At 35.3% G+C, this 14566-nt stretch overlaps 1 protein-coding gene across 1 annotated transcript in view; it reads left to right on the top strand.

Annotated features, from left to right (window-relative positions):
- The window catches only part of LOC111047666 (calpain-1 catalytic subunit), a 187084-nt gene that overhangs the window by 146316 nt on the left and 26202 nt on the right, over positions 1 to 14566 (top strand). The window contains exon 5 of the mRNA XM_039431316.1: positions 14354 to 14494. Coding sequence (XP_039287250.1) covers positions 14354 to 14494 — 141 coding nt within the window. The remainder of the gene's footprint in view (positions 1 to 14353; positions 14495 to 14566) is intronic.

Here is a 14566-nt window from a genome sequence, read left to right as displayed (position 1 = left end):
ATCTTATATCAACTGATATAAAGATAAATTTCATTGTCTACTGATAAATTTCATTGTCAACTGATCTATTGTTGCTGAACATGAAATTTCACTGTCAACACTAAAACTGCTGCAGCAGTCGTAGGGAAATACGTAAAATAGTGAAAATATACATCAAATTGAAGATAATTCGATGCTCCATCAGCTCATAATCAGCACGGATCTATTTCATCAATCGTTCAAAAATTATAAGGCTAAAAAGAAGAATAAACTGGAGGCAGAAGTGTTTTTTCAAAACAGTTCTCACCTCCTAGAGCGGATATCTCAGAAACTATGTGTGATATGGAGAAAATGTAAGAAACAAAACTTGTTGGTAATTTTGTAAGCTCCAATTTTGCACAAAATACAAGAGTGCTCATAAGATGCATCGTTTCCGAGATATATGCGAATAATGGAAAAATGGTACTTTCAAACCACCCCCACCCCTTAAGCACTGGGGGTAGGGGTGAGGACTTTCGATATTTTAATCCTCTTACTATCCTTAAAAGAGCTGTGGAGTTGAAAATTGTGTTCCAAACTTTTCCCTCTATAATCTTTCGTTGACTGGACTACAGCGACTGAATGTAATTTGAAGATTGATGTTATTTGCATGTTGATGTTATTACTAATCTATCAGAGAACCGTTCAGGACCAGCTTTCATTCCAAGTGTAATGAATTTACATTCAAATGAATGATGTTAATATCATACTAATGAACATGTTTGTCAGTTTGTAAGTTATGATTGATGATCAATCCTTAGCATTGATTATCAATTCGGTTGAAAGGTCGAATTAATCAACTTTGAGAATCTCTGAAGGTGTGGAAAATTCATTTTTGACAGTTATTTTGAGTACCGTACTGTATGAAATAATCTGTTATGAACCATTCAGATGTAGGCTATATATTTTTTTTATTCAAATGTGCAGTATTCATGCTATGTCTTTTTCAACGTGCGAGAAAATATCTTCAAGTTGGAAGAAAATTTAATCCTATATTTCTTATATTTTATTATTTTTATTTCAGGTTTTTATACAAGAATTCAATAACATGAAGATGGATTAAATATGTTTAAAGTTAGGAATCTCAACAGCATATGAAGAATGGAGTGATTTTTGAGTCATGTGAAGTTGTCAAATTGATTCTTATCAAGATTTGTACCAACGAAATGAAATCAAGTGAACAGCGATCCATAATCTTGATCAGTATTCTTGTCCAGGCACTTCTACATTCCAAAGCTTCATACTAGAAGTTGAGGGGCCAGCCCAACAGTTTTATGTTGGTGCCCACTATGTTTTTGAAGTGGCGCCCATTTCCATATGCAAAATATTTTCGTTGTACCTCTCAAGTGTTCGCAATCAGCAATCAGCAAACTCCTCAGCCAGTCAATCAGATTCGTTGGCACTTCTTTGTAGTCACCATTCTCACACTATTCACTTCTCGCTCTACTGTCAGTTCACGCATCTACTTTATTCCTTTTTCATTACTTGACTTTCCCCTACCCCATTTGAGTTGTTTTATGTCAGTTCTAGGCAAAGTTCCAGTTTCCATGCATTCTTTTCCCAAGGATAAAAATTTTCCTCTTGATATTCCTCAAAAAACCTTTTCAGTTTACTCTTATAAATTATTTTCAACAATCCTATTGATTAGTAATGCATCCCAAACTTTTTCTGCTCCGGGATTATTTAAAATAAATGGATGTCCAGCAAATAAATGAGTGCAATCATTCTTCCGATAAGTCAATTTGATTCACAAGATGCTCATATATTCATCTCTATTGAGAAATGGGAAATATTCTTGTGTTTTTGGAATTACTTCTTCGATTGTGTCTCTCCATGTCGACGTTTTTCATCCAAAGTCATGATTCTCATCCACTTGTTGATCTCTATGTATCACTCTACATGCTTTTTGAGGTAAAATCTGTTACAATCAAATTCTTTTCTCAATTAGGCCAATGTCGTATCTTCTCATATTCCATCAATCTATTCCGATCCATACGTCTTATTCTGAGATCAATTAATAGAGGAAAACATCCTTTAAAGGTCTGTGAGAGGAAAATATTTATATTTTCGTATTTTTTGTATTTCACTCCTCTGGTTTTCCTCGTCAAGTAGCATTTTTCCAATACTATCAGACTTAAAAAATAATATACCAATATAAAAACCAAACCTCCCATCCTTCTCATCTATTCTTTTCGGAGCTGTATAATTTTTTAAAAACCCACATCCATACTCTTCTAAAAATTTGAGATTCCATATATCAGCTGGAGAGCTCCGTAACCTCTCAAAATACTCAGTTTTTCATCATGAATATGAGTTTAAATTAGTCAAACACCATCAGTATTCGATGTTTTGATTGATTATTGTATTCCCATTAAAAAAACTCTAGAGCGCGTTTTTTCCATCTTCTATTATCATGCATTAATACTTATAAGTTTTCGTATATCAATACAAATACATGATGTAGTCTAGCGAAATGAATGTAGTATGAGTTGTATAGATTGGGCTAGGGACATGACAGTTATTGTTGGGTACCATTTCAACCAGCGCACCTTGGCAGTGTGTAATTTCTTGGTGTAAATCACAGCCGGATGAAATTTGGAGCTGGTATAGTCAGATGGTGCAAATAATACTTAACTTTTATCGCTACCAGAACAGAATGGGCAGATAATTTCAATGATCGCTCCGAGCTAAGAATACATTTTTCAATCTCAGCAATGAATAAGAGATCTGGTAGCCACCTCCGTGCTAATAAAAAAATATACAGCGTTATCTTCTACTCCTAAATTTTTTTTCTCTTCTAGAGAAGGGGTTTCTTATGGCCTCTAAATTACTTCACTTTTATCGTAATGGATAATCTTAAATATTATTTTCGAATTTCCCACTGCTAATTATTCGAGAATATAATCCTTATATTATTTGATCTCGCCAAATGATAGTTTTTGTTAATAGTTGCAAACACATTTTGTGCTATGAAAAATGTGCATTATCTTATTCTTATCAATATTATTATAGCAGAAATAGAACGTTTGAAGAACGAGAAATTATATTCACTGGATATTTTCTCATTATTTTATGTTGCCATTTCAACTTCCTGTCAGAGAATTTTCTGTTCGATACGCGTGGGTTAGGCACTAAACAAATCAAGCAAAATTCAGAATAACTCATTATGTAAAACTAGTTATGATGGAAATAACTGTTCCTATGAAATGAAGAGGATTATATCAAATCTATGCAAATATAATGGAAATAGTGTTGATTGACCGAGATTCCAAAATAATTTCATTGAATCTAACTGCCATCTCCTGTGTTGCCAATGTACTCGTAGACGTAGACAATAGCATTCATTGGAATTCTGTTCAACCGATGTTTTGATTGATTATTGTATTCCCATTAAAAAAACTCTAGAGCGCGTTTTTTCCATCTTCTATTATCATGCATTAATACTTATAAGTTTTCGTATATCAATACAAATACATGATGTAGTCTAGCGAAATGAATGTAGTATGAGTTGTATAGATTGGGCTAGGGACATGACAGTTATTGTTGGGTACCATTTCAACCAGCGCACCTTGGCAGTGTGTAATTTCTTGCTGTAAATCACAGCCGGATGAAATTTGGAGCTGGTATAGTCAGATGGTGCAAATAATACTTAACTTTTATCGCTACCAGAACAGAATGGGCAGATAATTTCAATGATCGCTCCGAGCTAAGAATACATTTTTCAATCTCAGCAATGAATAAGAGATCTGGTAGCCACTGGTAATAAAAAAATATACAGCGTTATCTTCTACTCCTAAATTTTTTTCTCTTCTAGAGAAGGGGTTTCTTATGGCCTCTAAATTACTTCACTTTTATCGTAATGGATAATCTTAAATATTATTTTCGAATTTCCCACTGCTAATTATTCGAGAATATAATCCTTATATTATTTGATCTCGCCAAATGATAGTTTTTTGTTAATAGTTGCAAACACATTTTGTGCTATGAAAAATGTGCATTATCTTATTCTTATCAATATTATTATAGCAGAAATAGAACGTTTGAAGAACGAGAAATTATATTCACTGGATATTTTCTCATTATTTTATGTTGCCATTTTAACTTCCTGTCAGAGAATTTTCTGTTCGATACGCGTGGGTTAGGCACTAAACAAATCAAGCAAAATTCAGAATAACTCATTATGTATTAACTAGTTATGATGGAAATAACTGTTCCTATGAAATGAAGAGGATTATATCAAATCTATGCAAATATAATGGAAATAGTGTTGATTGACCGAGATTCCAAAATAATTTCATTGAATCTAACTGCCATCTCCTGTGTTGCCAATGTACTCGTAGACGTAGACAATAGCATTCATTTGGAATTCTGTTCAACCATCATCCTTATACTAAACTTAAATTATTGTTTCCATTTATTATATCCTCGTAAGCCTTCGTATCTTATACCTTCGTATAGCATTCCTACTTTTATAATTTAATGTAATTCCAATCGTAATGGGAAAAAATTAATTTGATTACTAAATGGCTTATTATCTTTGTTTGAATCCTAAATGCTCTGAGGATGTGAAATAGATTACTTATGTATTAATAATTCCATCATTTTCGTATAGTACAGCAAGCTCACAAGTAATAATGACATAGTCTAATTTATGGTTTTGTTTCCTATCTTCTTGAAGAACAGTTAGAAGAAACGGAACAACATGCACAGCTTATGAATGCATATATGAAACGACTAACTTTGAACTTCAAAACTCTGTCATTATTATGTTGTCTAATTCACCTGCAAGATTACTACACTCAAGAGTCAGTGGCTCTGAAGTGTTTGTGCTTTTACGTGACTTATTACATTCTTCGTTGCAAATAAAATTGATAATTGCAAATCACAGGAAGGTAGAGTGAAGTTGAATCGAGGAAATGAAGATACCTTACTTGGCAAGTCTTTGAGTTGATGGTAGCGGCGGCACCATTTCTCTTCTTACTAAATAGCGTGAATTGCGCATTATTAGAACAAGTTGGAAACCCTGTACCGCAATCAACATCGCAGTATAATTTTCAACTCGGTAACTCTGATTTCTTCTTTGCTTTATGTTGTTGGCATTAGAATAAGTGCTGGAATCAAACCTAATAATTTCAGATGAAATTTGAAGAGGAAATGCTGCAACGGTTCTTCGACAGAGGACAAAGGTCAAACACGTCTTTCGTCAATTCAAACCTGAAGAACTAATGCGTTATGAGTACGATCGTCTTGTTTAGTGTCAAATCTTGAAAAGTGAAATTTCTAATTAGGGATCTGTGTAGACAACCATTTTGCATCAAATTGGACATCAATCAATCATGATTAATGGAAAGTTAACAACAACTTTGAAAGAAGTTGGAACATTATTTACTCGCTTTATTTCGAATCTAATAATATGCAACGTGGGTGGTATAATAATTCAACTCTGAAATTGTGGATGAGAATATAATTATTATGTTGTTGTATCAAGACCTGACATTTATCTATTTCATAGGACATAACATAAAATTCGAACATTACTTACGTAGTATAAATTACTAAAAAAGAGGATAGGCCTACGTTTAGAATAAAATTGAAGCTCCACTCATGAGAGTTTTTTTTAAATCATGTTCTACTTGAAGCGACTCATCAACTTGGTCACTTGATCAAATTAACCACAATACTGCAGTATTCTAGAACCCTAGTCCTAGTAGTAGTTCAGTAGTAGTCCTAGGTAGTTTATCATGATATTCTACAATTTTTTAGGAAATTTTTGCTATTATCATATTAGTACAGTATTATTAAATACAGTAAAAATGAGGTAGCCCAATTTTCTTTATTTTTGTGAAAATTGTGAGTTTTCTTTTAGAAATTAGCAAATTGATGTAGCAAGAGAACATAGTAAGCTTGATGGTTCACAGTTTCGTTGCTTTTGCTCATAACCAGCCGTATCCAATTTGACATTTCTCAAGTCCCCTCTGTAACAATCCAAATCAGAAGACTACTTCTTAACGTAATATTCCGTAACGTAAACTAATTTTTCCTCGATTTTTCAAGCAGTGGCCTTGGGCGCTCGACATCCAAATATGTTGATGCATCATCTACACACGAAAAACAGCTTAAAATATTCGAGGATAACCTGTTATTATATTTTCACTGACGTTACATGTAACTGGCAGGATTTTTCACGCGCTATCCTTGCTCTAATCTTGACACGCATGCGCAGCGTGACTGTAACAAAAAGTAAACCACGCTCGCACACGTCTAATCTGAATTATATAATGATTTATAGGTGCTTGATTAAAATTCAAACCAGCTTTTGAATTCAAACTAGCATTGTATACATGTAGCTATTAAATTATGGATGAGGACTCTCTTGAAATAAATCAAGTAAGTATTCATAATTTTCACATAAGTTTTTTTTGGAGAAGTTGAATAATGAGACTATCTCTTGAACTTTTCTGATTAGTTTATCCACATATCCACATTCTCTAATAAAAGGGAGAGGACAGCTATACTGATGTGACTATATGTGTGGTAAAAATGGGAGAGAAAACTAAACATAAAGATTCAGGAAGTATTGCGATCAGTTTCCTCCCATTCTAGTAATAACATCATAATGCATAAACTGTAGTAGTCGGTAACTCATCGGTTCTGAATGGAAAAGTTGAATTGCACACATCGACAAAGTCTCACTTCATATATCCCATTTAACTTTGAAACTATCAACTTCCTTCTTCTGCACATTTTCATGAACCTCCATTATCTGTTCTGCATTGAACTTCTCCAATAAAACTACTGATCACTTGAAAATATATCATACGATTCTCCTTGAGAATCCCAGGTATAGAACCTCAGATGGTCTTCAAATAAGACATGTAATTGGCTGCAAGCAGGTTGAAATTGCTCGAAAAAGTTTCTTGTGAAAAAACAAGATATGAAAGCTCAGGTGTCATGTACTGGATGTTATTAAATATAATTCTGCAACGCCTTTTTGGTATTGTGCAAGTATGAGCTTTGAGTAATGAGGTGATATTCCCGCCATCATAAAATACACCGAAAAGAGCAGTTCATGAGTATGCCGTAGCACATAATTCATATCAATCTTGTACAAGCTCTGTTCTTGGCAACAGACGTATGAATTATTTTTATTGTTGTTCGGAGAAGAAAAAATAGAAACCAAGTCGGAATTGATCTGCTGTTTCTGCTTCTTCATGTCAGGTAATAGTTCTAGCCCGCAGGCTGCAGATAGGCCTACTGTGCTACTAAAGTAGGGCATATCATGTTTTTGCTCTGTATGAATACAAAAAATATCAAGTCTTCAAATTGGATGTAGTTGAGACCAAGAGTTGATCACTTGGATGAGCTCGCCTGGCTTAGCCTGCTCGTTTGTTATTCTCGGGCTGACTCGCGCGCTCACATCCTATGCGAAAGTGTTCCGAGACGGAGGACGATGAGAACTTGGCCAACAAAGAAACATAATAAAGTAACAAGCTCAGTAAGCTTCTGCTGAATTTGTGCAGCGCATGGGTTGCATGGCTTATAGAGAACGTGATGGCATTTGTCATGGAGCTGGTTAGACTGGCTACTGTTCTTCTTACGCATACGCAGATAATTTCTGCTGCCAACGACTTTTCAGGTTACAGGCTTGTGAAAATTCACAAATAGATTCAGTAAAGTTGAATTTAGTTATATATTGTGTTCCAAGATCTATTAAAAAAGGAATGCGAATTCAATATGTGTCTAATTTTGTTGATTTATTATTTGAATGAATATTTGTTTGAGTTGTCGTCTCACCCATGAAATAATTGACGGAATTTCCATCAACCATTTCTGTAACCATGTTCTCATTATCAGTGCTACGTAGGAAGAGCATTTCATGTTTCTGCACTCCATGATTGAAAAATACTAAAAGTAATCAAATTATAATAGGATCATAGGATTTATAGTATTTAATCTTACCATTTCCAAAATTTGTTTCTATTATCTATAGATTAAATGATATTTTGGCTCAGACGCGACCGACTACCATTCCGTCATGCATTGAATCACAACAGAGACCAAATAACCAGAAAATCCTGTTCTTGGATTGAATAGAGCTGTTGAAATATCGGTTCTCAGTTGATTCGAATTGAATGGTATTAAGATGAAGAACTCTGATAGCCGTAAATAGCTTCTGTGCATTTTTATCTGTCAAACCTACAGAGTATAGAGATCTGACATTCTCCATCGATTCACAAATCGTTCCTTATTCAGTTGAAATAAGTTGCGTGCATTTTGTCAACTACTCACTACTCTAGTTGGTGGGAATCACTGATTTCGAACTATTGGACGTTGCATCCTCGTTATCGAGTTTGCTCGATCTCTCAGGCGGCAGTTGATGGGAGCAGCGTGTTATTTTGCGTGAGTGTCCTGTTGAACGGAGAAAAGAGATGAAGTGAATGAGTGGAGAGTATAATAAAAAGAGAGCAATAGAGGGGGAGAGAGAGTGAGTGAGAGAATGGGAGAAAAGTGACCTCTGAGCTCTGATGTTGACGCTGATGAAGAATCCGATAAACAGTGAAAGGAGCGAGCAATGATGAGTTCTAATCGCCCCTGCAAAGTAGCTGCAGTTTCCCGGCGATCAAGGAATGGCAAAACCATCTCTTCTGCTTTGAATCTCTCATATTTTTACGTAAGTTACGATTTAAATGAACGATAAGAAGCATTAGATTGGTTGAAATGATAGAATAATGGTATACAATAATTCAGAACCTATAACTAGGGAATTATGCAAGCTATCATCACTTATCTCGGAAATCTTGAGGAGGCACCCTCTACTTTCTCCATAATACAAAGAGTTCAGGTTCAGGCAGTCTGTAACAAACTTCTGAAAACCTTCTGAGACTACTCCTAATCTTATTGATTCGATGGTGATGTTTAAGGAACCAAGATGATCGACTCAATCAATCATAAATCATCATTATCAATTAGTGTCCTGATAAGTTATTCTTGGATTCACTTCACAAAACCTTTGAGGTGAAATAACCCAATCTACTGGTATGGGGAAAATTGTGATGCATTGGTTAAGCAAGCACTAGCAATAGCTTAGTCCCAGACGGGAAAACTGGGTGAAAACAAATCATGAACGGGATAATAATTATTGTCGGTAGCATTCTCAATACTGGACTTTGAAAATAAAAATAATCAACGTCTCTACGGCCAGTAAACTTAAACTTCCGCTCTCAACTTCCATGTTGATTGCGGAGTATTATCTAGTGCAATCAAAAGTGTCATGACCGGTATCGAATGTTGCCACTGATACTTTTTTCTAAAATAGTTTGTGTCCTTTTGCAATCGCATTTCGTTTAGTATTATTGTTGGAAAGGATGTTATCTGGGTGCCGGCCGACGGCCGACAAGGTGCTAATGCCTGACTCAGTGATCACGCTTCAACCACCCACATCGCTTTCAATACCTGTATCTGCAAAACGTTTATAACTAACTTTTCACCTTTGTTCGATTTTATTGTGCTGTGACAGCAGCTGGCCTGTACAACTTGGCCGCAATCTTTTCGCAGACACCCCCTATCAAGCGCACCGCACCGCACACTCTCACGCCATGTTTCTCTGACATGATCGTAGGACCATAGACATAGACAGTGATTCTTGTATTCGCTAACTTATGAAATAATGTGTTTCACCACCGACCTATCAGGTCTAAGCTTTTCTATTTGTGCGCACCCAGATTAGAATCAGTCGGGAAACCGAGACTCCTGTCATGTGACCTCTACCTTATTACTGCGGGTAGTATTGCTACAACATCCACTACGTCACCGGCGCCTAACCTTAATACATTTAATTGGTTCGAGTTGAACCGACCAAAGCTTGGATTATTTTCTTTCTTGTTCGTGGAGGTACAATTTTCCGCTTGTCTACATACATTTGAAGGCGTGACATTTGCATGGTACCTATTGAATCGTCGATTGAACCAAGCTGATTGCCTCAAGTACCTTATCCTTATTCTGGCATATTGCTAAAGTATTGTTCTATTCTATTAATATGTTTAAAACAGACTTTTCCACTAAAGTTGTGCTTTCCCATGAATTTCTGCTGTTCTGGTCGGACAATTAAATCGGATCTTAACACAAATTTTGTTCCAAAGTGTGTGAACACTCTCATAAGAGCCAACGATAGTCTATTTTTGCTCAACATCTATGAAAATCTTGTTGATGAGTCTTTAACCTTGTGCCGTTAAATACGGTACATGAAGAGTTGAGGATTTTCACGAATCAATGCATGATTGTAATAAATTCATGATTTCGAGACCGTCATTAGATTGAATCGACGAGTCTGTCTATTGATTGAGCAACTTCATAAACCAATAACTCAATCAATTGCAAAAATTACCGTATTACTTACCACTTAAATGCGTTAAATTTATTCTTGATTCTGCAGAGAAATATTCAATGATTGGTGTTCTTGTTACTCCTATTATCCTCGTTATCTGTTTTAATGTAATATCTTGAATTATTCTCATTTCAACTTTGATCGATTTAATTTGGCTTGTTCAGCTTGTATAGATTCACAGCAGATAGCCTGATAATTACTTGATGTCCTAAATCTTGATCCACAAAATAAGGGAAACATTTTTTCCAATGACTTCTTTCAGCATGAAATATTCCATAGATAATGAGTAGGGTATATGTTGCTCAAGGAATATTTCGGTATTCCATATTTTACTTGCTTCCATAATTATTGATCATGAACGTGTGTATGTGTACGTGCTGCCTGTGTATGTGTAGGTAGCTTGCCTGTGACTGTAGCATTGTAAGTTGATAGCCTTGTCGAAATTTGTTTTGAACTTGAGCCGAAAGATCGGTTGTTGCGATGTGCGTACACGTACTGAAGATTTTATCTGCGAGATATATTGAACAAAATTAGTAGAAATGAAATCACGTGCGCTGTATAAATCACTCAGCCACAGAAAAGTGTTAAGTACGACTGTCCGGTTCAATAGAGTGAGTTCGTTCGAACTCTCAATACCCTTGATGTTGTCTTCCTTGAACAGGGGAGTGGTTACTTGATAATAATTCTTCTGTGATTTAAAAGAATCATTATTCATCTGTGTGAAAAATATTGGATAATATGTTGGTTGAGTAAGAGAGAGTTCCATACTCCCTTGCTTGAATGGAATCAACCAAAATGCACTATGAGCTCAATAATCGCTTCCCGGTGCTTCAGAATCGGAACTCACCTAAAAGTCTAGGCCCACTCCTCTTCCATTATCATCCATCTCATTACCCATGCACAAGCCTGGAGCTCATGTAGAAATCACCCTCAGGAAAAAAATATTAGCTCTTAGTACCAAATTCATCAAGTAATAAGCATTACTAAACTTCAGTCTACAGACTTGATCCCGGTTACTTGAACATTCATTGAATCCAATGAATAGTTGAATCTAGGTTCAATAGTTCATTGGATTTAATAAGTATCCTAGAAATCGGGCCTTAGTCCTTTAAAGGCATTGTGATAGCTGCATCTGAAGAAAATTTATGGGGATTACATGGTTTTCCAATCAATCTTTCAAAATAGATTTCAATTTCTTTATAAAAATTTGAAATTTCGTATCCATTATAATAATTATCATGCTGTGAAGTTCCCAAAGTTCAATCTAAATGTCTCATCATTTGTATTTAATTAGACATTATCGAGCATCGAGTGTATCTGAATGGAGAATAGAATAAAAGTTACGCTAGTTTTTATCTTGGGATTTTATTGACTTGTTATATCAATTAGTTTATTTCAATGTTTGATAGTCCCTTTCATTGGTTCTGAATATTTCAAAACAATATAAACACACATAGGCTATAACCAAAACGCAACATAATGAACGAATGAATTTCTATTTATTCATTCATTAATTTTTCATCTAATAGTACTAATTTGTTATGGTTCATCATGAAGAGAAAATATAATATAGTAGCTATCTATCTTGCATGTTTGGTGCTCACAAACTTCCTTTAGGCCTACGTATTGTACGTCTTCCACTACATTCCTAGCAAGAATTTAATCAATTCCGCCCTTTTCCAATATTAGCTAAATCTCCAAGTACTCCCAATATAACTCTGCATGGATTACATTCTCCTCAAAACTACGCTCTGGAGTATGAGAAAATAATACTCAAGAAACAAATTACTGTTGTACGCTCATGGTTGTACATGACCCTGCTCCCAGAATTTAGTTGATGAGTAACGCCCATGAGCATATCGAGCCAGATGATGTAGGCACTATGACCACACGTAATGTTTTTCGGATCGCTTGGAATGCTCCTTCATTATAATCGGAGTTGCAAGCTTGTGTTGTGCGAGGCGGACATTGTGTTCGGTAATTAGTCAGCTATTGGCATGAAGTGACCGATGGCGATGGTTGCCGCTCTGCCCCGGCTGGAGAAAAGGACCGAGTGCTGAGCTGACACTGGTCAGGTGAGGCAAGGTCGAGTGCGCGCCCAGTCGACCTTCAAGTCTAATCGACTCTAAATTAATTTGAGCACATCCCTACGCTCATAATGCGCCTCCCCATAACAACACGCTCACTTGCTGAAACTTTTTGTTAATATTCCCTTAGGAGTTTTCGCTTCTCGGCCTGTTGGCTGAGATGAAAGTGTAGTATTGTAAACTTGAACATATTAGAATTTCGTATTCATTTGATATTTCTGTATCAAATATAGGTAGAAGAGTATTTGTTTGGGAGAAAAATACTTTTCCTGTCAGCTATTTTACAGCCTCCTGAATTAATGTTATTTGGAAATTATAATTTTATAAGGCACAAATATAATACAATATCTACGATCGAATGTGCATTAAAATGTGAGCTTTACAAGGGTTAAATGAACACGATCGTATAGTTACTGTTATGTTCAGTGAATACTATCTAAAGTTTGTTCAACTAAAACATTTATATTCAATGAATAGACTTCATAAATGAGTTGAAAGGAGGAAATCCAGGAATACCCTTGGGAGGGGTTGGGAAGGGTAGAAGAAAAACCCTACTATTAACCAATGCTATTCTCATTGGAAAAAAAACTTCGCTATTTATAAATAATAACATCCTCATCGTAATAAGCTTCATTTTGAATTGATAAAAACTACTTCTATCGAATTCAATCAATAAATTTCTTATACGTAGGCTGATTCTGCAGATATGAACCATCTATCTTCTATCAACAGAGAATACTCATTTTCGTTTTTTAACAACTATTGCACTCTGTTTATTACCCAGTGTAGAGGCAGCTTATTTCGGTTCTATATCACAGAACTCATAATTATCTATAAAACAGGCCACAGATCAATGCTATAGGGCGAATAATACAATCTTGAGCTATTGCATTGTATTGTTGTCTTGCTGAGGGATCAAATAACAATTTATTATTACTTGTAATAAATATATGAGAGTGTTGAGAGAGTGAGAAAAATGTGATACAAGAACCGACAAGATGTAGTACGCGATTCAGCCTTCCCATTATGGCCGCTTTGCGATAAATAAACGCCCGACAATGAGATTTATAAGGCATGTAATATTCAAATTACGCGCACAACTCAGCAGCAAACAGAGGCGCGCTAATTGTTCCCGCCAAAACGAACAAAACAAGTAGTGTCTGCACTATAAAATCGGAAAATGTCTTTGTTGCTCTGCTCTCCGGGAATATTTCATTATGATATTTATCGACTCAATTATGTATCAGGTCATCTGCAAACTGTAGTACCGGTACCTGACTCGCTGTTATTAACCAGATGGCGGGAGAATTACTCAAGTACCAGGGATTACAACCTGGATAAACTATATAGACTATTTACATTTTTTCATGATATTTCGTTTTCTCCCACAGTATAAGATACCACTATTGTGTCTTTCAAGGATATCGATTTAGATGAATGATATTGTAGTTTGCAATATTTCAAGAAAATAATCCTACATTGATGTTCTTGGAAAAAAATCAACGTTGCCATACACCCATCCATACATGTATATTACATACCCTTATCGTATCCTTCTTTCCTTCCCAAACTATTCCTTTCACCTTTGATATCATAAGTAAGATATCACATACTCAATTTACGACAATGTCTCGTGCAACACCTTCTACATCTTATTATACATCTTATAATCAATCAATTTGATTGATTGATTACAATAGCCTTGTATCATTTTTTTACATAGTCACCAATAAATAATTTCAATAATAACAAAATCTGTAAACATTGGAATATAACTCTGGATGTGATCATCTGGGACTTCCATTTCTTTCCTCAAATATTACATACTGCAGAGTCAAAGATAATAATATTGAATTTATTACAGGTTCAGGTTTTGGCACTTCGGAGAATGGAAGGAGGTGTTAGTAGACGATAGACTGCCAACTTATAGAGGGAGACTGATCTACCTTCATTCCACGAACCCCACCGAATTCTGGGCAGCCCTACTTGAGAAAGCCTATGCCAAGTTAGTAATCAATCTCTATCACCATATCAATTTACATTACAGAGTTCTTATATTCATTCTTTATTTATTCAT

Source organism: Nilaparvata lugens, chromosome 1 (genome assembly GCF_014356525.2).
Source record: "Nilaparvata lugens isolate BPH chromosome 1, ASM1435652v1, whole genome shotgun sequence".
Classification (NCBI taxonomy): domain Eukaryota; kingdom Metazoa; phylum Arthropoda; class Insecta; order Hemiptera; family Delphacidae; genus Nilaparvata; species Nilaparvata lugens.
Note: the sequence above shows the minus strand (reverse complement) of the source record. Positions and strands in the feature narration are given on the sequence as shown.